Here is a 24570-nt window from a genome sequence, read left to right on the forward strand (position 1 = left end):
GCCCCATCCCCTTCCTCCCTATCCTCTGTTGTGTGAATCCATGGACTAGCCTCCTCCCTCCTGCCATGCATGGTCTGATGTGCTGCCACTGCCCTCAGTATGATGTACCAGTCCCCTCCTCCTGCCCTCCATTGCCCAATTCTATGCCCCATCATTGACCTCCTGCTTAAACTCTGTGCTTAGCTTGCTGCCCCTATTCTCCTTCCCCCTGCCCTCCGATGTCTTTGTGCATGCCCCTGCTCCATCCTTTTTGCCCACCATGTCCCATGGACCTGCCACTCCTATCTACTCTGAGTGTTCTGTTGAGCTGCCACTCCCCTCCCACCTGCCTAGCATTGTCAGATGACTGTAACCTGTCCCTGCCACCTCCACCCTGCCTGTCCACATGCCATGCCCCTATCCTCTTCCTCCTGTCCTACATGGTCCATTGTACTGCCACACCCTTCTGCCCTCCCTGGTCTGTTGTGCTGCAGCGGCTCCTCCTGCCTGCCCCGTGTGGTCTGTTGTGAGGTCCCTTCCCCTGAACTTTCTTGTCTGTGCACAGGTCCTGACCCTCCCTTCTATCCTCCATCGTCCTTTGTGCATGCCCCTCCACCCTCCTTCTTGCCCATCATAGCTATTGTGCTGCCACTAACCCTCCCACTTGCCATGCATGGTCTTCTGTGCTGCCATGGCCCCTCCCACCTTCCCTGTGTGGTCAGTTAGCTGCCCCTGACCCCCTCCCACCTTCCCTCCATGGTCTGTGTGTATGCCATCACAGTCTCACTGTTGCTCTTCATGGTGTGTCTTGCTTCTAGTGCCCATCCTGCCTGACCTCCATGGCTATCTGCTGCTCCTGCCCTGCCCCCTTGCCCCCAGCCCTACTCCCTCCCTCCTGGCTTGTCTGTTCCATTGTAATGCCCCTGATCCGTCCCTCCTGCCCTTTATGGTCTGTTATGCTGCAGCTTTCTCTCCTGTCTGTCCATTATGGTCAGCTAGCTACCATTGCCTCTTGCCCCTCTGTTCTCTGTTGTCCATGTGCATGGTCCTGTCCCCTCCCTCTTGCTTTCTATGGATTGTTGTGCTGCACTCCCGTCCTGCATGCCCTGTGTGGTGTATTGTGCTGCTGCAAACCCTGATGCCTGCCCTGCAGGGTCAGTTTGGTGCACCTCTGCATGTCCCTCCTGTCCTCTGTTATCCAAGTCCATGTCCCTATCCCATTTCCTTCCATGATCCAATGTACCATACTTGCGAACATTTTGAACTTGGTAAGAGGGAGATTTTGAAAAAAAACTGGGGTATTGATTTTCCCCTTTGAGTTACATTGAAAAAGAGGATATTGTAGACAGGAGACAGATCAAATAAAGCCCCTTTGAGCTTAAAAACATTGGACGTTTCCTGGCTGAATCGGGTCTGTTGGCATGTATGGTTGTACTACCATTGCCTCTTCCTTCTGCCCACAATGGTCTATTACATTGCCACAGGCTTGAAGGAGGGTAGATTTTGTATCACAGGGGGCCCCTGGCCCGTTCTGTCCACACCTGAAGTATGAGACCCTTGTCCTTGCCCTGCCAGCTGCATTTGTAGGCCGTATTAAATTGACCAGCGGGTCCTGTGTTGCTATATAATTATCCTGAGACATCCTTACCACTCAGCCAGTATAAAACCCCTGTGTAGGCCCTTCTGTTCAATATGTAGGCCTCTTTGTTAAATTGACCATAGCTCTGCAATTTTAGTGTATAGCAGTCTGAAGGCAGGTCTGCGAGGCCTTCTGCTCCAAACCAGTAGCCCCCACCCTACCCGAGTGCTCCGTGCTCGGTATCAAAGTTCAACATCCCCCTGAAGCTGTCGACATACAGTAGGCTGCATCCTGGACTGGTACTTGCTTCCTGGGCAGGTTTCCCGCTTTTAAGGAAGTGGCAACCGCAGAGCGTCAAGTTAGGAGAACTGAGGAGATTTTATACATGAATATATTGAATTCCCGTACAATACCCATTATTTTCTGCTTGCTCTATGGAACTTACGATAAGCGATTGGCCTGAGAGACTGACCTTTTCACCCAGTCCATTGTCAGCATTAAGTGGGTAAATGACGAAATGTCTGGTAAAATCTGCAGACGAAGCTTTTGGGTAGCATACGTAGGTAGATGTAGCGTGCAAAGGAGCCCACAAAATGATATAAAAAGGGAGCACCCACAGATATCGACGGACTACCTCGCCGTCTGTATGTAGGTTAACAGGCAGTGCAGGTTTTCCCCAAGAGCTGGGAGCTCTTGTCTTCCTTTGCTTAAAATGTCTTGCTCTGCTTTGCTTGAAGTATCTTATTCTATTTTACCTATATGAAATGTCATGTTATGTTTAACCATTGTTCTCTTTACTTTTGCATTTAAAAGATTTTGTATTGTAATTGCAGGAATGCTTGCTCTAAGAGTAAACGTGAGTGTTCCTAGGTAACATTTTCCTTGGTGTAACTTGTTTCTCATGATGCATTTATAGATGGGTTTTCTCTCTCTCTCTGTCAGTACATTAATTGAGATACAGAGAATATCATGACAGCTGTATGATTATCTGGATTCTGTATTTTGTACTTTATGTCTCTATTCTGCGGTTTCTTTGAAGTTGCATCTTCTCATTAAACTGCCATTGTATTCTGCCTCCAATTCCATGTCTCATATGTCTGTTTTCTTCATTTTTGGAGCAAGCGTTCCTAGGCACCCCGGCTCAAATTAAGGTGCCCCTTTTGTCCCTGACTCACTCTCCTGCTCAGTTCTGTGGTGGCTCCCGGGGATCTGGGGACCGCCCCTAGCTTCCTTGACCCGTAATAGATCTTGCCTCCAACAGCCTCTCTTGCAAGTCCTGTATTGTTGGTTTGTTGCCCCTGCCCCCCTTTCCACTGCCCTCCATAGTCTGTTGTGCTTCCACGGCCCTTCCTGCCTGCTCAGTGTGGTTAAATTGTTGCCTTTGCACCCTCCTACCTGCCTTCAATTTTCAGAGTCCGTGCCCCTGGCCTCTGCCTCTCAACAGTATCCTAATGAACAACTAGATTGCTAACATTCTATATTTATTACAAAAGTGTGGAACGCCTGACATCATCTTGATGTAATCAAAACTGTAATACCTAGAGCATTTCCTTTAGAAATTACATATATGAGAGGGTCTTATTGGCATCAAAATTATGGTTAGTGCTCTAAAAGGCTAAAATAAGGACATATTTTCTGAGTTTTCAAATAGCGACAAAGCACTTTTAAATTATTTGTTATCTTTATGTTTTTTTATCCAGTTGACCACTTGATTAAATGTTGCACTTAGGGGAGATGATGTGGTGTTACTTCCAGAACTGCAGACTTTGCAACTGGGGAACCAGGTTGAAGTTTCTGCTTCAGCTCGACATTCTGTGATTCTGGTCAAATCACTTAGTCTCCCCATGTCTACAACCAAAATGAATGTGTTCTTGTGTGATGTAACCAATGCTCATGTAAAGCACTCCAATACCTGACAAGTCTGCACTATATAACACTGCAAAAACACAAAATAATAAGTGTTTTGCACACTTCTGTCATTGGGCTATATTTGGGCTACATCTGGGTGATTTTGGGCTACATTTGGGCTCTTTTGTCTCCGGTGGCCATCTTGGGAGATTTATTTGTTATGAAGTTTCCTAATTTCCTCATGTACTGCAGTCTCCTCAGTAGGAAATGCTTTCAGTTTTTTACTTTGATTCCATCATGAAGGTATTCAGATATGTCACACATTTGCCATAAATTCTGAATGTTAGCACTCTAGTTGCTCATTAGATCACTGTAGTAAAACTACTGCACCATGGAAGTCTGCTCCTGGTATTAAAAGTGCATGTTTCAGTCTGCATGTCAGAATTTTTTAATGAAATAGAAGAGGATTTGAGAAGTCACTCAAAATGTGCCCTCATTTTCTTTCTTCAGCATTAATCATAATTTCTATGGCAAAATGAACCTCCTCATTGTGTTCCTTTTTAAATTAAATGTTTTAAGTGTTACCAGTTTATTCCAATCAAGATGGCTTCAGGTGTGCCATACTTTTGTCATAATGAAGACAGTAAGCGCTCTAGTTGTTTTTAAGAACATTCTGGGACATTCTGTCATTGGGCTATACTTGGGCTACATCTGGGTGATATTTGGGCTACATTTGGGCTCTTTTGTCTCTGGTGGCCATCTTGGGAGACTTATTTGTTATGAAGTTTCCTAATTTCCTCATTTACTGCAGTCTCCTCAGTAGGAAATACTTTCAGTTTTTGACTTTGATTCCATCAAGAAGGCATTCAGATGTGTCACACATTTGCCATAAATTCAGAATGTTAGCACTCTTTTTGCTCATTAGATCACTGTAGTAAAGCTACTGCTCACCAGGGAAAACTGCTGCTGGTATTGAAAGTGCATGTTTCAGTCTGCATGTCAGAATTTTTTAATGAAATAGAAGAGGATTTGAGAAGTCACTCAAAATGTGCCCTAATTTTTCTTTCTGCAGCACTAATCATACTTTTTATTGAAAAATGAACCCCCTCATTTTGTTCCTTTTTAAATTAAATGTTTTAAGAGTTACCACTTTAATCCAAGCAAGATGGCTTCAGGTGTGCCATACGTTTATCATAAGTAGGACTGTTAGCGCTCTAGTAGTTCTTTGGAACACTCTGGGAAGCTGCAGTAGAACACAAAGAAATCAACTGACAGTCTCTGCCCTTGTTGGATGTACATGTTTTACTGAGAATGTCAGACTTCATTCTCACATGACTGAGAAAGATAATGTGAATTTACAGAAAATAAGCTCTCAGTTTAGCCTATAGATCACCTTCCAAACCTCTGTGGTAAAAGCATGAGAAAATATTTTTCTCTCAATCATGATATCCCAGCAAAAGGCTTTTTCACATGGTGAAATCACCTTAGAACATACCACAATTCCTAAAATGAGTATGGTACCATCAACAAATGATTTATAATGTAACTAAAGTCTTAAAACCTTCTATTAACTGCAATGCTTTTTAATGAGGTGCTATCATGTATATTGGTCCCAAGATGGCTGCCAACACTTCTTGGATGAAGTGCTGACAGCCAATCAGATCTCAGGATGAGATGTGTGGTTAGGCTCCGCCCACATATATATATGCTTTTAAATGCTATTTTCTCAGGATCTACTGAACAGATTTACACTAAACCTACAAAAGGCACTTCCTTGACCTGAGGACTACCTCTCTGCCAAATTTCAAGTAATTCTGTTCAGCCGTTCGGGCTGTAGCTGTGTCTAAAGGTCCTATGGAAAAATGCATGGGAAAAACGCGTTTTGGGACCCCCCTTTTATCTCAGCCCCCGCTTGACGAATCCCCCCGAGACTTTCAGGGTAGGAGCGGAGCGTAGCGCCCCACCTATTTTGAAAAATTCGCGAGGATTCGTCAACCGGCGCCAAAGTTATTCAAAATAGAATGTTGCGGATTTCCTATGGAAACGTGGTCCTAACTATAACTACCTACTGGCGACCGCCAGTAGGTAATATATATATATATATATATATATATATATATATATATATATATATGAACAAACACCAGAGTTCCCACTATTATTTCCTCCAGTTCAAAAGGCAAAAATTGGGACACGGACTCCAAGTTAGGTGCGTGGTTTTCTTGTTTATTTCTCAAGCAAATAGACGCTTCGGCATGGCGGCATGACGCGTTTCGCCCAACCTGTGGGCTTGATCATATATATATATATATATTCATATTCTCGATGGGAAAACATTTGATTAAATTGACGTTATAGTTAGGTGAAAATGTCAGTTAAAGTAAAACTATTAAAAACCACTGATATTCACCTGTTATAGTTAACTGAATTAAGTATAACTCAAGTCCCACCATGCACATTGTTGTCATCAAGTATGCCATTTCAGTGATGTTATTTGTTATGTCATACAACGTGTCATGAGAGATGTAGTATGTGAGGTCATAGATTATTACCGTACCTTACTATACCAACCCCTGGAGTTATACGGCTGCTGTGTTCACACCATTTAATTCTGTAGGTAACTGCTTGTACCTTGGTCTCTACTTGCATCAAACTCTTTTATCCATCATCAACAACCACAATGTTTCCGTTGAGGCAATCAGCACATTGTACTGTTACACTACCAGAACAACAATCTGTGACAGTTTGGATCAATACTTGCACTGCCTAGGTCTAAATGCCTTAGTCATTTGAACAATAATCGAAAACATGACATCTGTTTTGTGAAGCTATGGTATGAAAAGATTGCATTTGGATGTATTTGGTCATAGATGCTATTGTCAGCACACTGAAGCATGCTTCATGCATTACTGACTCAAGCTAAAGAGTAATGGTCTTAATTCAGCCTAACCTAAAAATAACCACTCCATAAAATTGAGTCGAAAGCTTGCTGACTGGTCCATTCAGAAGTGCAATGCAGTGACTGTTCTTATGTGTCTTGCAGGTGTTATCACTGGGAGCAGACGTCCTACCCGAGTACAAGCTGCAAGCCCCTCGTATCCACAAATGGACCATACTCCACTACAGCCCCTTCAAAGCCGTGTGGGACTGGTTGATCCTTCTGCTGGTCATCTACACTGCCATCTTCACGCCTTACTCAGCTGCGTTCCTGCTGAACCATGTGGAGGAGATTGAGGACTTGAAGTGTGGGTATACCTGCAACCCCCTCAATGTGGTGGACCTCATGGTGGATATCATGTTCATCATAGATATCCTCATAAATTTCCGAACCACCTACGTCAACACCAATGAGGAGGTGGTGAGCCACCCTGGCAAGATCGCTATCCACTACTTCAAGGGCTGGTTTCTTATCGACATGGTGGCTGCCATCCCTTTTGATCTTCTCATTTTTGGTTCTGGATCAGAAGAGGTAGGTGCTGTTTTGCTATTAATGCACATTCTGTGTTTGGTCTGTTTGTGTTAACTGCTTCATGGCTGTCACGATGCATGATCTCCATGGATAGCCATATTTTACAAAGCTGGGTTTTGCCAACACTTGCCTGGTTACAAAACTTTAATTGATGGGCTCTTTAATGTTACTTAAGCTGCCCTATTCCAGGTCTCACTCTATTTTCTGATTCATCTGAAAACAAATTCTTTGTTTTGTATTCCTTGGATACTAGTCTGTTGAAAACCTGCTAGGAGCTGGGTTTTGAAGTACAATGCAGGTAGTAATATGGCCTACACATATAAGCCCTTTACTTAGATAAAGTTAATTGATATCTTTCACCAGTGTTTAGGTGTGCATGCGTGCATGTGCAACATTTCCAACCTGAGTTTCTTTTGTGTCCGTGCTTTTATGCATAGCAAACTCTACACCAGAATAGAAAACTCGCTCAAAATCCCTGTTAATGTAAAGCTTGATGTTATGTTGGGCACTAGTTGTCAATTCTACTTCTGCACATGGTTGTTTATATGTTTGAGCAGTGTATAAACAGGCAGTATATCCGGGTGAAACCAAATATGGTGGGAATTGCAGAGAGTGGATTTGAGAGTCATAAGTTCAAAAATCAGCTTAGTCGGATAGCTCAGTTTTCAATCTTAGGCAGATCCTTTATGCCCAAATCACAGTGTTGCTGAATACGTAAGCAGGGATGTTGCTGTAGGATATTTAGCTCCAGTTAGGACATTTCTAGAGTGCAAAACACAAGGAAGTAACCAGACAATTGAAATAACGGCCACTTGAACCATACCTCTAATCACACAGTGCATGCATGCTGCCAAATCAGATCCTCCTTGGGAAAGTTTCCTTCACCACTTCATCTTCTTTCTACCCAACTATTCATCGGTCCTGTAACTGGTCCATCCATCCACCTATCTATCTATCCATCCCCCCATCTATCATCCATCCCCCATCCATTCATCCACCCACCCACCCACCCACCCCTCCATCCATTCACCCACCCATCCATCCATCCACACACCCCTCTAGCCATCCATCCACCCACCCATCCACCCATCCACCCACCCACCCATCCATCCACCCACCCATCCACCCACCCATCCATTCATCCACCTACCCACCCCTCCAGCCATCCACGCACCCATCCATCCATCCAACCATCCACCCATCCTCTCATCTACCCGCTCCTCCATTCATCCATCCATCCTTTCAGTCTTCCTCAGCTGACCATTCTTCATCCTTATATTGTTCGCCCTTTCACCTATCCGTCCTTTCACTCTTCCATTAATCCTTTAACCATCCCATCTATTCTTTCAACCTTCCTTCCACTCAATTATTTAGCCTTTCATCATGCCTTTCACCTTTTCTTCCTTATTTCCTTTCACATTCCCTTCCTCCCTCTTATACAGCATTTATTTTCTTGCGTTTCTATCTCGTTCTCACTTTTTTTTCTTTTGGCCCTCCCTCTGTGTTTCCACTATTTTCATAACTTCTTTTTCTCTTTTCTTTGCTGTGCATGTTAGCCCACCTCGCAGAACCCTCTGACATGGTAAGAGTGTTATTTATGAGTAGGTAGGCATGCCTTTAGTCACTGTTCAACTCTAGGCTGTCTAGACGGCAGAGGTGGTTCTTCAAACAGGTGGTTTGGAGGTTATTCTTAAACATCAGGAAAGAAGATTGTGTATGTCTGTTCTGAGAGCTTATGTCCCGTAGTGAAGAGTCTGCAACCTCACTAGGTTAGATAGCGGCGATTGGTGAGAGGATGTGGCACAATGGCCAGACTTGACGACCTTGTAGCTAGGGAACTAGGTTTCAGTCTCAGCGTCAGCTCAACATCCTGAGATTCTGGTCAAATCGCTTAATCACCCCACGCGTACCAAGTAACAAGCATTGATAAATGCATTAGGTTTCACCTCTGTGGTTAATAAAAAGCTGTTTTTTGTTGTACCTTGCTGAGTAGTTGTACAATATACGTTACAGAAAGTCTGTTACAGTCTTATGACTTGTTTATGTACAAAAAGGCAATATATTGAAAAATGAAATGTAAGAGGGAAATAATAGAAATAATTGATGTAATAGCAATCTTATGTGTTTAGAAGAGTTCTGACAACTTTTACCACTGCATCTGCTGCACCATTGACATCATGACACTAGCGTCTGCTAGGTAATTTCACTTGTGACTGCTTATTTAGAAGTTAAATATAGCAGTTTTTGGTGTTTAGAGGAGTTCTGACAACTTTTGGCCTGGTGCCACTGCACATGCAGCAACATTGAAATCATGGCCCTGGTGCCCCCTAGATAACTGCACTTGTGACTGCATTAGTAAAATTTAGCAATATTCTGCGTTTGTTGGTGTCCCTAGAGACTTTGTCCCAGTGCCACTGCATCTGCTGCACCATTTAAATCAAGCCCCTTTTAACTGAAAGATAACTGCAATTGTGGCTGCCTGTATAGTAGTCAAATATAGCAATATTATGTGTTTAGAGGAGTTCTGAAAACTTTTGGGCCTGGTGCTACTGCACTTGCTACACCATTCAAATCCTGACCCTGTTGTCTGCAAGGTAACTGCACTTGTGGCTGCCTGTTTAGTAGTAAAATATAGCATAGCTCTTGTATATTATCTTTATTTTTAACATGCAATGTTTATTACAACATTTACATTGTGATCATAATGACCACATTGATTAGGTTTAAAAAAGCAATACGCTAATACCTACAAACTGCAAAGAAAGGTACTCAGGCATGAATAGGAAACGCCACAAATTGTCCAAGGCTAAAGCATCTGCTTTACAAATCGAAGTAATAAAAAGCAAGTATTCATGCATACTGTTAAAAGCTCTATGCCTTTTCAGTGGTGTGCAGGCGATTTTAATTTCTGGCTGAAACATGTCGACATTATAGCAGAATGGAGGGGTAGAAGACTCATAACATCCTTTCGTACCACCATCCATTGGTCCCCTATTTGACCCTTTTTAATCTGGGCAAGGAATCCATAAATTAAAATTGGGATTGAGGATATCCCATGCCCATTTTTAACTACTATTTCTGCACCTTTTCATTTGTGATCTCTTGCTGGGTATATGTTTTTGTGTTGTATTGTCTTCCCCTCCCTATTGCTCAACCTCCAGCGTTGGCTAGCACAGAGGTGTGTTTGCAGCCCTATGATGCAGCATGACACAGGAAACTGTCATTGAGATGTCATCAGTGATATCATCAGTGATGTCACTGACCATGTCATGAGTGATGTAATATGTGATGTCATCAGCAGTGCATTGCGGGGGCGCGAGTTATAGTTAGCTCAACTAACTATAACGGCTGAATTCCTCTGGTTTTGTACGAGTGAAATGTCCAATTAACTATAATGTCCCTGAATCCTGTGGTTTTTTCAGTGAATTTCTAGGTTTTTTTAAAATGCTAATTTCTAACTATAACGTCCCTGAAACCTTTAGTTTTTCCAATTAATATATATATATATATATATACACACACACACATATAGCGTGTGTATATATAGTGTATATGTAATTTATCTACTATATATATATTGTGTATAAATATATAAACCCACATATGCACACACACATATATATATATATTACCTACTGGCGGTCGCCAGTAGGTAGTTATAGTTAGGACCCCTTTTCCATAGGAAATCCGCAACATTCTATTTTGAATAACTTTGGCGCCGGTTGACGAATCCTCGCGAATTTCTCAAAATAGGTGGGGCGCTACGCTCCGCTCCTACCCTGAAAGTCTCGGGGGGATTCGTCAAGCGGGGGCTGAGATAAAAGGGGGGTCCCAAAACGCGTTTTTCCCATGCATTTTTCCATAGGACCTTTAGACAGGGCTACAGCCCGAACGGCTGAACAGAATTTCTAGAAATTTGGCAGAGAGGTAGTCCCTAGGTCAAGGAAGTGCCTTTTGTAGGTTTGGTGTAAATCTGTTCAGTAGATTCTGAGAAAATAGCCTTTAAATCAATATATATATCTGAGCCAGCTTACGGTACGCTTACCGTAAGCTTACCGTACGCGTACGGTGGCGTGCGCGAGCGCGATTCTGATTGGCTGTTACATCTAAGTAAACATTCGAATCGGTCGAAACCAGGAAGCGGCGGCCGCCATTTTCTCTCTCGCACTCTGAGGGGGGGGCTGTAAACAAAGGCAAAAAACATATAAAGGGGCTGTTTAGACAGCGCCCATGCACATAGCCATGTTAGTTGAGTCCTCAAAGATCCCTCAAGGCCAAAAACGGTAAATTTTTATTTTTTGAAAATTTCGCCGATTACGCTTACCGTACGCGTACGGTGCGCTTACGCTACAAATTTTAATAAAAAAAAAAAAAACACTCTCTGTGCATGGCATATTATTGTCATCACTTACAAATTAAATTTAACAGATTACCTATCACAAGGAAGCGCATAATATGTCCTCCATGTGCGCACGGTGCGTAACGTGGGCACGCGGTGCGCGTAGCGCACTGCGTGCCCACCTTGCGTGTACGGCACTAACTGCGTAAAGTGGGCGCGCGGTGCGCGAAGCGCACCGCGTGCTCACTGTGCGCGCACGGTGCGCGAAGCGCACCGTGCGCGCACGGAACGAACTGCGTTAAGTGGGCGTGCACGCCACGAATGGCGTAAAGTAACTTAGCATTTAAAAAACCGTACAAATTCACTGAAAAAACCATAGGTTTCACACACGTTATAGTTAGGAATTAGCATTTAAAAAACCTTGCAAATTCACTGAAAAAACCATAGGTTTCAGACATGTTATAGTTAGCGGAAATTTTACTGATAAAAAACCAATGAAATTCCCCCGTTATAGTTAGTGCAGGCAACTATAACTCACGCGACCGCAATCTTCTGCTGATGACATATGTGTCTTTATGAAAAAAAATATTTGTAATATATGTATAGCTAAAAATTTATGGAAGAAGACATGGGCAAATAGTGTCTAAATACAGTATTAGCATCAGCAGAGGATTGCGGTCGCGTGAGATATAGTTGCCTGCACTAACTATAACGGGGGAATTTCATTGGTTTTTTATCAGTAAAATTTCCGCTAACAATAACATGTCTGAAACCTATGGTTTTTTCAGTGAATATATATATATATATATATATATATATATATATATATATATATATATATATATATATATATATATATATATATATTCCTCTTTGATGATCCCTCTCACGGACCGTAATTGAGGCGCACAACGGGAGATGTATATCTTGATAAATGTATTTGCCACAAACAAAACAAACACCCGACAGACGTGTTTCGGCTACACGCCTTTGTCAAAACAAACAAAAAATATATATATATATTTATACACACACACACATATAGTGTGTGTATATGTAGTGTATGTGTAATGTATCTACTATATATATATATATATATATATTGTGTGTATATATACCCACATATGCAAATATATGTATATATCCATCCTTCCTTACAATTGCTTCTCTATCAGTCCATGTACCCATTATTCTGTCTATGTCTCTGTCTGTATCGATCTCATTCGCTGCCTGTTACCCCTGCCTGCCTTCCCTCAGCCCATACCCTCCTTTCCCTGTCTCTCTCCTTTGTAGTTACAAATATATACAAACAGCGGGATATTCATCTGTATCTGTACGTATATAGACACGTTCGTATGTGCACGTATCGGTATATAGGCTTCCACACGAACTGAGACGCATGGGTACAGACTCAGAGATGAACACGCCGGTGAGTATATATCTGGCATAAACACTGGAATATGAAAGTACTCAAGTGGCTGTGATTGTGTGATGTGTGCATGAGTATGGAGAGCGACTGAATGTGTTCGGCAGTGTGTGTGTGTGTAATAGTCTTGGCCTGTTTGTGTTTGTGCCCGACCTTATGTTTGTGCATGTGTGTGAGCGCACAGGCCTGCGTGTGTGCATCTTAATGTGTGAGTATGCTTGTTTGCTTCTAGTATAAAAACGCACGCACACTCACCCCCAAAGGCACTGCTATCCCCACAGACGCATGGGCCTTATATCCAGGGCCACTGCCACTGGGGTACTCCTGTGCCCGGCCCAGGGGTCAGCTCCCCGCTCAGCATCTGCTTCACAAGCCGGAGGACAGAGGGCCCGACCTGGACTTGTAAACAGAGGCATGTTTTCAGTCCCTGCACAAGGCGCAATCACGTACTTCAACAAGGAGGACTTTGGAAATGTTTACATCTGTTCCCTCTATGTTTACCGTGGTGCTGAATGTGTGGCTGTGCGGCCGCTTCAGAGTGCATCCTGTACAGGAAGCCTCTCTGCTGCCTGTGCTTCACTGGGACGTGTACAGTGGTAGTGCAGAAGGCGTACAAATTGAGTGGAGGCTCTGAAATCGGACGGATGGTATTTCTGTGGGCACCTCACTGCCGCCCATGAGTTCCATGGAGGTGGGTGGACATGGCTAACAAACACGGCCCAATGTTGGCCCTGTGATATCCTGTACGTGTGTTATAAACATGATCTCAGCACTGCAAAAGGAAATGTCATCGATAAAACTTTCTTCATGTGTCCTGTATTTTGGACACCTGAAAAATAGCTGCACCCTTCCCAGGCATTCATTCCCAGATTTAAAAAGAAAGAGAAATAGAGCAAGGGCACATAGCAAATGCCCTTTTAGCAATGGCGGGGGAGGGGGGTCCTATGATAATTCGATGGAATCCACTGACATCCCTGCTAGATAAAGTCCGTCTGCAAGTCATCTCTCCTTGGAAGGGACCTCGGTGAGCAGGGCCGGCCTCTCGTGTGCAGCACGGAGCCGCTCAGCATTTTGTCTCCGACTTTTGATGTAACGAAAGAGCTTGTGAATATTTAACAGTGAATATGGGTGAAATACAAAGAGATTAAGTGTCTGGAACTGGAATCCGATGGATGGCACGTTTGTGCTGTGTGTGCAGAGTACACTATACATTTTTAGGTCTCACCTGAGCCAGCGCATGCGCTGCTCTGCGAGACATTTAGTTAGTGGCTTTTCAAAGTGTTACCACAAGCCTTGGCTGGCCTAGCACTTGCGGTTACACACGTGTGCACGCGTGCAGCCGCCATCTGGCTCTCCTATCTCTTCCTCAGCATCGCTCGCGATTACTTTCACTTTCACGGCCGCGCGGCCAATGCTTCAGCCCGGCCGCACTTGTTCAACTCCCTCCCTCTCCCTCACCACAGAGCGCGTCTTTCAACTTTCAGCCCGGCCGCGCTTGTTAGTTAAAGACGCTCTGAGTAAACATAGCCTAACCTAGTAAATAGCGCTGCCCTCCTGCATCCGTTTGGCTTAAAGAGCTGACAAAACCTTTCCAGACTCAAAGCACAATTAGTCATTAGGGTCTAGTTTTTTGGCGCTGTTAAGCAATTTGTAAGCTATTCCTTTTAATAGCAAATCAGGGTTCTAATTTGGGAGCGCGCGGCCATAACCAGTGAGTGCACTGGTTGTTAAGGGGCTGTCAAAATCGGTGTTTTTCTTGAGGGCATGATTGCTGATCCGTACATCTGCAGAAATAGTGCAGCTGCACTCACGTGTACGTAACGGGAGAGTAAAGTGTGTATATGTTGCTTTAGCTCTCAGCGGTACACATTTTGTGAATGCGCTACATAAATGCACTTTTAGCACAAGAACACAAACTAATTTGCCCTCGGCGAAAAGATCAAGGATTTCTTCGGTTTCGTAATACTTATTTCCTCCAGGGCAGATGTGCATCATACTGCCTTTTGTCACAAACCCTATCAGGGTATAGTTTTTCTTTGTTATTTTGTGCCCAAAAGCCATAGTGGCTGCTTGTTAGCCGGCGAGATCTCTACGGATGCTGCAAGTCGCACACAATGTTAGTGATAGGGTGGCAGGCATTGACTGCTCAATACCTTTTGACATGAGGGCGGTGTGGTGCTAATTCCAGATGACTCCTGTTGGTTCTGGAAGAGGGTAGCAAGTTGGTATTGCCCAATTGCTTTAAATGAGAGGGTGGGAGCTTGGCGTTGCTCGGTGCCTCTTGGTAAGAGTGTGGCAGGTTGGTATTTACCCAATTCCTCCCGCTGAGTGAGTGTCGGGTTGTTACTGTGAGGTGCCCTGTCCTGGCTGGGTTGGTGACAAGGTAATATATTCGACTTTGTCTTGGTGAGACTGTGGCAGGGTGCAATTGGAGGATGTTGCATGTTACCTGGGGCGAGGGTAGCAGGTTGCTTCAGTCGATACTTTTTGGTAAAAGGGATGCAGGGTCTTATAGTCCACTATCAGGCAGTGAGAGGGTCATAGACTCGTGCTTCCCAGTGGCCGGCTGTGACTGTCAGACATTCCCTGATGACTGCAGGGAAGGCGGGAGGGTCTCTGATGAGTTGTGAGAAGACGTCAATGTTAGATGTGCTTATGAAGGATAAAAAAGCTGAACAATGATGGAGGCTTCATCCGCCGAGATCCAGGGCAGGGGGATAAGCCTTTCATATGAATCCCCGCTACACCCTCCCTTCCCAAAGATCCCAGGACGCCTGGTGACATAACTCAATAATGTAATTTCTTTTTTACTTAAAACTTTCAAACTCATTAAAACTAGACACATTGTGAGCATGTTAGGTAAAAGCTTGCAAGCCATATACCCCTTATTACATGTGTTTTACTCGTCGGTCAGTTTGGCTCTCCTGGAAGAAGTGGTTTTGTCAGTTTAGATCTCCTGGAAGAAGGAGGTTTGTAAAATGTGTTTTAGTCATCCGTCAGTTTTGATCTCCTGGAAGAAATAGTTTTTTTACATGTGTTTTAGTCATCGGTTGGTTTGGTCTTCTGAAAGAAAGAAATGGTTTAGTTACGTGTGCTTTAGTCAAAAGTCAGTTTACATCTCCTTGAAGAAGGGGTTTGTTACGTATGCTTTAGTCATCGGTCAGTTTTGATCTCCTGGAAGAAATGGTTTTGCAAATGTTGTGTGTATTTCAGTTGTCTTTTATAGTAACAAGCAGATTACCTTGTGGCCCTTTTTAGGCATGGTTAGTTGTAGATCGGTTTGTGGTTGGAGATGGTGGGGCTGTGTGAGGTGGCTAGTGATGAGGAGACTGCAATTTGTGTCGGTAGTCTGTGAGTGGCAGGTTTATTCTATCCAAGGTAAATGCTGGTTCCCTTCTCCACATTATTCGGCCATTCCGCCTTGACATGGACATCAATAGGTTTTATTTGAACAATGTGGCTATCTTCTTTTTTTTTGTCTTGATTTATGATTTTTTTTAAACTTCTGATTTGGCTTTTTTCGAAAAAGGGTTAAACATTTCCCAGTGCCTCAAACCCTGTATAATAGAGAACCAAACCACACTCTTATTGCACTTCAAATTAATAGCTGATTCTCAAAGTACCTTTTTATTGGAGGTATCAGGTGCATTGGATGGGGGAGTGGGGTCGGCCTCTACAGGTATCCTGGGATTGTCCAAGATGACCTTGGGCTTGTACAGAAGACTTTGAATTTAATCCTGAGCTCTCCCAGGTGCCAACAGCGTGCTTTTAAGCCAGTTCTGACGTATGCCGACATTTTCAAGTTCAGGCTCGGCCTAGATACCTGATTTTGTACTCCTCGTAGTCCGTCATCAAGATGATGTTTTTTGTGGAAGTGGTGTACATTATATTGCAACAATCCTGATGAGACACATCTAGCCTTCTGCTCGGAGCTACTCATTGGCTACTTTGAAGCATTGTTAGGATCTTGGTTTACACTGAGAGCTGGAAGTTGATATAATAAGTACAGGGTAAAGGAGGTTTGACCAGAGTCCGTTTCCAACAGATTTTTGTATGTGCACAGGAATAAGCGACGTTAGTCCATGACCCAGCGGCCAGCCTTAACGTATTAAGGGGTGGTCTAATTATTCCTGAAATGGGCTCATGTGGCCCAAGAGCTGAGCTCTTAAATGAACAAGGCAGGCAAACGCTCTGCTTTCTCCACGTCTACCAAAGCTGCAGTATCCTGTAGACTCAATCAACACACTCTGCTGGCTGGAGCCAGTATTCAGAGGGGTTTAATTAGAAGTTGTACAGGGCAGGAAATGTCACCTATTGGCTACTCTTGTCTTAGTTGAAAGGCCTCCGACTAGAGGTGAGAGCAGTGTTAATGAGCTGGGGAGGGGTGAAGAGGGAACAACAAGACAAAAGAGGTTAGGAGGGAAGTTAACTTCTAGAGGCATATACAACAAGCCTTGGCATAGCCAATAGGTCTCGCTTTTGGGACCTTATAAGTGTTTAGCCATGCAACAGCTGATGCTGTTGCACCAAGGATATTGTGCTGCATAACTAAATACTTATAGGGTCCCAAAAGCGAGACCTATTGGCTAGGCCAATGCTTGTTTTTTAATGTAGGCGCTACATCTTGAAAGTGTTGGTCAGAGACACTAAATGGTCACTGACTTTTCTTTGAGAGATGCCACCCATTACCCACGTGCGGTAGGCGCACACAATTGTACATGAGGCGCTGGCACCATCTGGTGTGACGGAGGAGGTGCATATATCCTGTGTATCCCACCCTGCGCACACAATGGGGATGATACTTGTGTTCGGTGGGGTGGTGCCTGACATCTGCCCGCTTTGAGGGCCAGCTGTGATTTTTAGGAAATATGCAATAACGTGATTTGAATAAAACCAGTGTTTGAGTAGGAAACGGCAGATGTTTTACAGCAGACGAGCAATCCACATCTCCCAGACACTAAACACAATGCAAAGTACAAGCGTTCTCCGTGCATGAGGGCGTGAGTGTGCGTGCATTGATCACTAGTGGGTCAAGTCAGTTGCAGCGCAGTCTGACTTGGGAAGACAAATTCGAATGTAACTTATAGCATGATTCCTTTATTTCAAGATCACACCTGTTCGTGTTACCGTGTGCTGCTTTTTGAAAAGGACAGATCGGTTCTTGGTTTACAGTTCGCGTCATTGGACTGGAGAACGCGGAAACTGAAACTTGATTTCGTAGTAATTGGTTTGTTTATTTTTGATGCCATTAATCTGGTTCTGCTTCTTACATTTTCTGGGAGACATAGCTGGAGGCAATATATATATATTACGTGTCACTTGTCCGTCGGTTTATTTTAATTTTTGGAAATGGTTTGCAATGCCCCGGGTTGCAGTCTCAATGTAGGTTAGATGTACGGCTGCTATTAGTTGTGAATACTACAGAAAACACCCACAATGGTTTTATGTCAGGGACATGTGTGCACTGTTGACAGCTGTGTATATACTCGTGTTGGGTGGTACCTGAGTTTGCGTCTGCGTGTGGGATGTGTAAGCCTGCGTGTGAGAATGGTGGATCAGGTGGTCTCACTCGAGGCATGCAACATTCAGGCACCAAACCTACTCTTTATATGGCAGTGTGAGCTATCAACATTGCCCCCGGGACCTGGCCCACCTGGGGGCCAAGGAAAACGAAGCTCGGGAGCCAGCGCTTCATTTTTTAATTTATTTATTGTCCAGATTTGCACACCCAGCACAAATTCGGCCAATTGTTTAAAAAAAATGCTTTTTTGGCCATGGGGGTCTTTGTGGGACCCCCTGAGCAGGCCTAGGGGGTTAGGGGATTCCTACCCTGCCCCTTTTCTTGTTTTTTAATCTTTTTTTTTTACTGTCTTGTGACTCGGTTTTACTGAGTCACAAGATGGCTGCCTGGTTTGGGGGTTGGCAGCCAATCAGAATGAAGCTCATGCTCGGGAAGGTTCGTAAATCCTCCTTGGTGCTCAGATATGTGCATTTTTTTTTTTTAATTTCTCAGCAACTACTGAACGGATTTACACCATTTAAAAAAAGCACACTCTCTGGTCCAAGACCTACCTTTTTGCCAAATTTGGTGTAATTCCGTTCAGCACTTCGAGCTGTAGCTTTGTCTAAAGTTTCTATGGAAATTAACATTGGGAAAACTTGTTTTGGGACCTCCTTTTTTTCTCAGCCTACGCTTGACGAATCACCCCAAAACCTTCACAACAGGAGCTGACCCGAGTGAACCATTAGTTTTGAAAATCTCGCGAAGATTCGCCAAACAGCGCCAAAGATATTGTCAAAAGAAAAAACGCTTTTTGAATAGAAACAAAGTCCTAACTATAACTACCTACTGGCGATTGCCAGTAGGTAATATATATATATACTATATATAAACTATTCCAGCCCCGCCACATGCAAACACGGGTGGGGAGAGTCTGGCAAGGACCTCTTGAAGCAATAATCCGCTCAAAGAATCAGGAACAAACAGGAATTCGATGCAAGTGCAGATTTATTCGGCATTATAGTATCCAGCATATTCATCGGACATCGTGTCTGCCATTGACGCGTTTCGCTCGCTTCCGTGAGCTTGATCACATGACGCGCTTAGGGACAACCTTAGCTAAATTACAACACATGCACTAATTCCTTTAGAAAGTGACTACTTTGTGCATGAATCTAGACAACAGACTTCAAAAATGCTAAAATTGCCTTGAAACTACCGATTGTACTACAATCAGTATTAAGTCAGATATAAACTCTACTCTAAAATCATGTAGTGTCAATTAATTATCGCTGCAAACACACATGAGCTTTTTGTAAAATAGACATATTCTAAATTCATCCAATAAATCGTAACAATACGAAATTAACATGCTATGTGTCCTTTGTTGTAAACAAACCACAAATGCTAATTACGAGCAATGCAGATAGACCTCACCTATATACAAGTGCAAATAGTTGTGCTGCAAATATGCCAATGAGCATAGAAATGGCTAACAATATATCTATATGCAACAACCATGATTGAGATACTCATTATCGAGTAGGAACCAATGCGGAAGAAAACAAGGGGCAAGTGCCATTAGTAATGTTCAACAGTAGAACAGCAACAGTAGAGCAGCAACTGTCATTAAATAGGATGCGAGTGCAAAATAGGATGGTAACCTATCCACTGCTGAATCATTCGCATATATGAATATTCCCCAAAACATTGGTATTATCTCAATGAGCAATAACAAATAGCAGCTTTAGCAGAATGTGCAACAAAAACCATAATAGAATTATGATGACATCAGAGAGAATTCCCATCATAATACCAAAATTCTAAAACAATGTGCAAATAGGCAATGAAAAATAGCAGCTCAATCACATGTGCAAAATAACGCAAATAGGGTTGTTCATAGCAGCAAAAGGGTTACTTGTCATAATAGCAATCTCTATAACAATATGCAAATTTGTTTAATATATACGATAGTGCAAAATGACGCAAGATTTATATGATGGTAAATTCCGATCTATATATATATATATCTATATTCACTGAAAAAACAATAGGTTTCAGGGGCGTTATAGTTAGCTGGACTTTTCACTCGTACAAAACCATTGAAATTCTCCCGTTATAGTTAGTTCAGCTAACTAAAACTCGCGCGCCCGCAATGCACTGCTGATAACGTGCAGAAAGAACAAATAGAAGAGCAGAAAGAAGCCTTGTTGCAAAATCAGACGGATACTGGTGGTAACTGAGTCTGACTAACCAGTCCTAGAGCCAGTGCTATGTTAAAAGACACTCAGAATACAGTGAAAACACCTACATACACTAGGGAACACTATGCGTTGAGGTCTCCCAGTGATTAGCATGACCTCCTCTGTAAGCCCCTAGTATATAATAGGGCAGGGGATTAAAACTACCTCTTAAAACGCGCCACAGGCCGTGTTTACACACGTCACCTTAGGCCCCGTCCCCTCCCTTCCCCACTGTGTAAACACGCCCTGTGGCCATTTTTTAAGTTGGGAAATTAAGTCCCCTTGAATCCTGAGGGTCCCTAGGGGCAAAATAGCCCACTAGGTACGTCCAGTAAGCGCCATTGCAGAGAGGTGTAAAAAGGGGCACGACCTGCACCACCTCTCTGCAACGCAGAGCAGTGGCGCTTACTGGAAGCACCTGGTGGGCTAGTTTGCCCCCAGGGTCCCTCAGGATTGAAAGGGAATTATTTCCCCAACTTAAAACGCGCCACAGGGCGTGTTTGAACACGTCACCTCAGGCCCCGTCCCCTCCCTTCACCACTGTGTAAACGCGCCCTGTGGCCGTTCTAAGTTGAGAGATTAAGTCCCCTTGAATCCCAAGGGTCCCTAGAGTCAAACTAGCCCACTAGGTACCTCCAGTAAGCGCCACAGAGCTGCGTTGCATAGAGGTGTAAAAAGGGGCCTGGCCTCAGAACACCTGTCTGCAACGCAGCTCCCTGGCGCATACTAGAGATACCTGTTGGGCTAGTTGGCCCTCAGGGACCCTCAGTATTGAAGGGGAATTAATTCCCCAACTTACAACTGGCCAGGGGGCGCGTTTGCAGAGTGCTGCAAGGAGGGGGCGTGGCCTCCGGCGCCATGCCGGTCTTTTATTTACTGTATTTTTTTAAGAAGGAGGGCTGTGTGGCCCCCCTTCTTTTTCTAATTTTTTGGCCCTGGGGATCCCATCCCCCAGGGCCTACACCCTAATTTTTTTGTTGAAAAAAATAAATTTGGCCCTCCCAAGGCATTAATCGGCCCCGGGGACCCCAACCCCCGGGTCATGGCCTTTGTTTTTTTTTAAATTCTTTAGGAGAGGGGCTGTGTTACCCCCCTCCTCAGGCCACTTATGGCCCCGGGGACCCCATCCCCCGGGGCTGGCCTTTGTTTTTTATAATTTAAAAAACATATTTATAGAAACACCTAGGACATGCTGGACAAACCATATGTATCACCATGACGATTTGCGTGACATTCATTAAAAGGCGACTATGCATACAATGAATCCACGTGGACTGTATTTACACCGCTAGTGAAGCTCTGACGTGTCTGACGCCCTACCGTGCCTAATCCCGGCGCCCCCGCCGGTAGGTACTCTCCAAGTAAACACCCTTGTCGTTTATTTATACAAACATGGGTAGCTATTGACGGGCACATTTAATACACACGCACACCAAGCCATTCAAAGGGGATTCGACAAAAATTCGACCAAACTAGGCAAGAAACCCCCCTCACGGTTAATAAAACACACATCCACCGCCGGATGTGTAATACTTTTTATTTTACTCTCTGGAAAGGAGACGAACCTCACTTGAGAGTCACAGCGTGCTCCTGGCTGAGCCCAATGCTGTGTTACACCCACCAGTGCCCGCCGAGTGCCACACACCTCTGTGTTGTATTCCACCAGCTAGTGCGTATGCTATGACACTCTCTAGCCTATGTGCACTGTAACACCACCCCGTGAAAATGTCATGCCACACTTGCCTTCGCACGGGTTATATTGCCCCATCTAACGTGCCTTCCTCGATGCCTATGTTATAACGCATAGTGCTATGCGATACATATTACAATCTGGGATCCATATCTTTGTCACAGTGCATATGCAACGTTACACTCCCCAGCACATATTTATATTACAACTTTAGAGACTAGTTAGGTTACACAACACTGCCCTGTGCATATTACACTCCATGGCGCATATCGCGTAGCACGCGCTAGTGCCTGTGCTATCTCATGCTCTCCAATGAATCTGTCATTGTGCACAATGTATTGCATATTATATTTCCCGCCCCGGTTCATCTTATATCACACTTTTTGGTGCATAGTTTATACCATGTACTATATCTAGTTTTCATTTTCAATTGTGATCTCAGGACTATGTTCTATATAACACAGCGTCCACCTACCCTTTTCACGGGCATTACATTTTGCGATGGGGGGTGGAGGGTCAAGGGGTGTTTCTGCCAAGTGAGCCCGGAGTCACAGTCACAAACGTCCTCTTCTTCCTGAATAAAAGTGAGATTATGCTGCATACTTGTTCATATTTTAAGTAGTTCGCACAGACACACATTTTTAAAACAATAAAGTTCCTAATACCCACCTTCTCTGAACAGTTAGCTTGCTGCCCCATCCACCTCCTCCCTGTCCTCTGTTGTCTGAATCCATGGACTAGCCTCCTCCCTCCTGCCATGCATGGTCTGATGTGCTGCCACTGCCCTCCATTTAGCATGATGTACCAGTCCACTCCTCCTGCCCTCCATTGCCCAATTCTATGGCCCATCATTGACCTCCTGCTTAGCCTCTGTGCTTAGCTTGCTGCCCCTATTCTCCTTCCACCTGCCCTCCGATGTCTTTGTGCATGCCCCTGCTCCATGCTTTTTGACCAGCATGTTCCAAGGACCTGCCACTCCTATCTACTCTGAGTGTTCTGTTGAGCTGCCACTCCCCTCCCACCTGCCTAGCATTGTCAGAGGACTGTAACCTGTCCCTGCCACCTCCACCCTGCCTGTCCACATGCCATGCCCCTATCCCCTTCCTCCTGTCCTCCATAGTCCATTTTACTGCCACACCCTTCTGCCCTCCCTGGTCTGTTGTGCTGCAACTGCTCCTCCTGCCTGCCCCGCGCGGTCTGTTGTGAGGCCCCTTCCCCTGAACTCTCTTGTCTGTGCCCAGGTCCTGACCCTCCCTTCTATCCTCCATCGTCCTTTGTGCATGCCTCTGCACCTCCTTCTTGCCCATCAGAGCCATTGTGCTGCCACTAACCCTCCCGCTTGCCATGCATGGTCTTCTGTGCAGCCATGGCCCCTCCCACCTTCCCTGTGTGGTCAGCTAGCTGCCCCTGACCCCCTCCCACCTTCCCTCCATGGTCTGTGTGCGTGCCATCATAGTCTCACTGTTGCTCTCCATGGTGTCTTGTTTCTAGTGCCCATCCTGCCTGACCTTGATGGTCATCTTGCTGCTCCTGCCCTGCCCCCTTGCCCCCAGCCCTCTGTTTCCATGTGCAGACCCCTATTCCCTCCCTCCTGGCTTATCTGTTCCATTGTAATGCCCCTGATCCGTCCCTCCTGCCCTTTATGGTCTGTTATGCTGCAGCTTTCTCTCCTGTCTGTCCATTATGGTCAGCTAGCTACCATTGCCTCTTTCCCCTCTGTTCTCTATTCTCCATGTGCATGGTCCTGTCCCCTCCCTATTGCTTTCTATGGATTATTGTGCTGCACTCCCGTCCCGCATGCCCTGTGTGGTGTATTGTGCTGCTGCAAACCCTGATGCCTGCCCTGTAGGGTCAGTTTGGTGCACCTCTCCATGTCCCTCCTGTCCTCTGTTATCCGAGTCCATGTCCCTACCCCAATTCCTCCTGTCTACCATGATTCAATGTACCATACTTCCAAACATTTTGAACTTGGTAAGAGGGAGATTTTGAAAAAGAACTGGGGTATTGATTTTCCCCTTGAGTTTTATTGAAAAAGAGGAGATTGTAGACAGGAGACAGGTCAAATAAAGCCCATTTGAGCTTAAAAACATTGGACGTTTCATGGCTGAAACGGGTCTGTTGGCATGTATGGTTGTTCTACCACTGCCTCTTCCTTCTGCCCACAATGGTCTATTATATTTCCACAGCCTCTCTTGCCAGTCCTGTATTGTTGGTTTGTTGCCCCTGCCCCCCTTTCCACTGCCCTTCATAGTCTGTTGTGCTGCCACTGCCCTCCCTGCCTGCCCAGTGTGGTCAAATTGTTGCCTCTGCACTCTCCTACCTGCCTTCAATTTCCAGAGTCCGTGCCCCTGGCCTCTGCCGCTCAACAGTATCCCAATGAACAACTAGATTGCTAACATTCTATATTTATTACAAAATTGTGGAACGCCTGACGTCATCTTGATGTAATCAAAACTGTAATACCTAGAGCATTTCCTTTAGAAATTACATATATGAG

General features: G+C 44.5%; 1 protein-coding gene across 1 annotated transcript in view; it reads left to right on the top strand.

The window, feature by feature from the left end:
* The window catches only part of KCNH2 (potassium voltage-gated channel subfamily H member 2), a 1592201-nt gene that overhangs the window by 1257775 nt on the left and 309856 nt on the right, over nucleotides 1–24570 (top strand). The window contains exon 6 of the mRNA XM_085628486.1: nucleotides 6450–6875. Within this exon, the coding sequence (XP_085484612.1) occupies nucleotides 6450–6875 (426 nt within the window). The remainder of the gene's footprint in view (nucleotides 1–6449; nucleotides 6876–24570) is intronic.

This window comes from Triturus cristatus, chromosome 10 (assembly GCF_964204655.1).
Source record: "Triturus cristatus chromosome 10, aTriCri1.1, whole genome shotgun sequence".
NCBI classification, from domain to species: domain Eukaryota; kingdom Metazoa; phylum Chordata; class Amphibia; order Caudata; family Salamandridae; genus Triturus; species Triturus cristatus.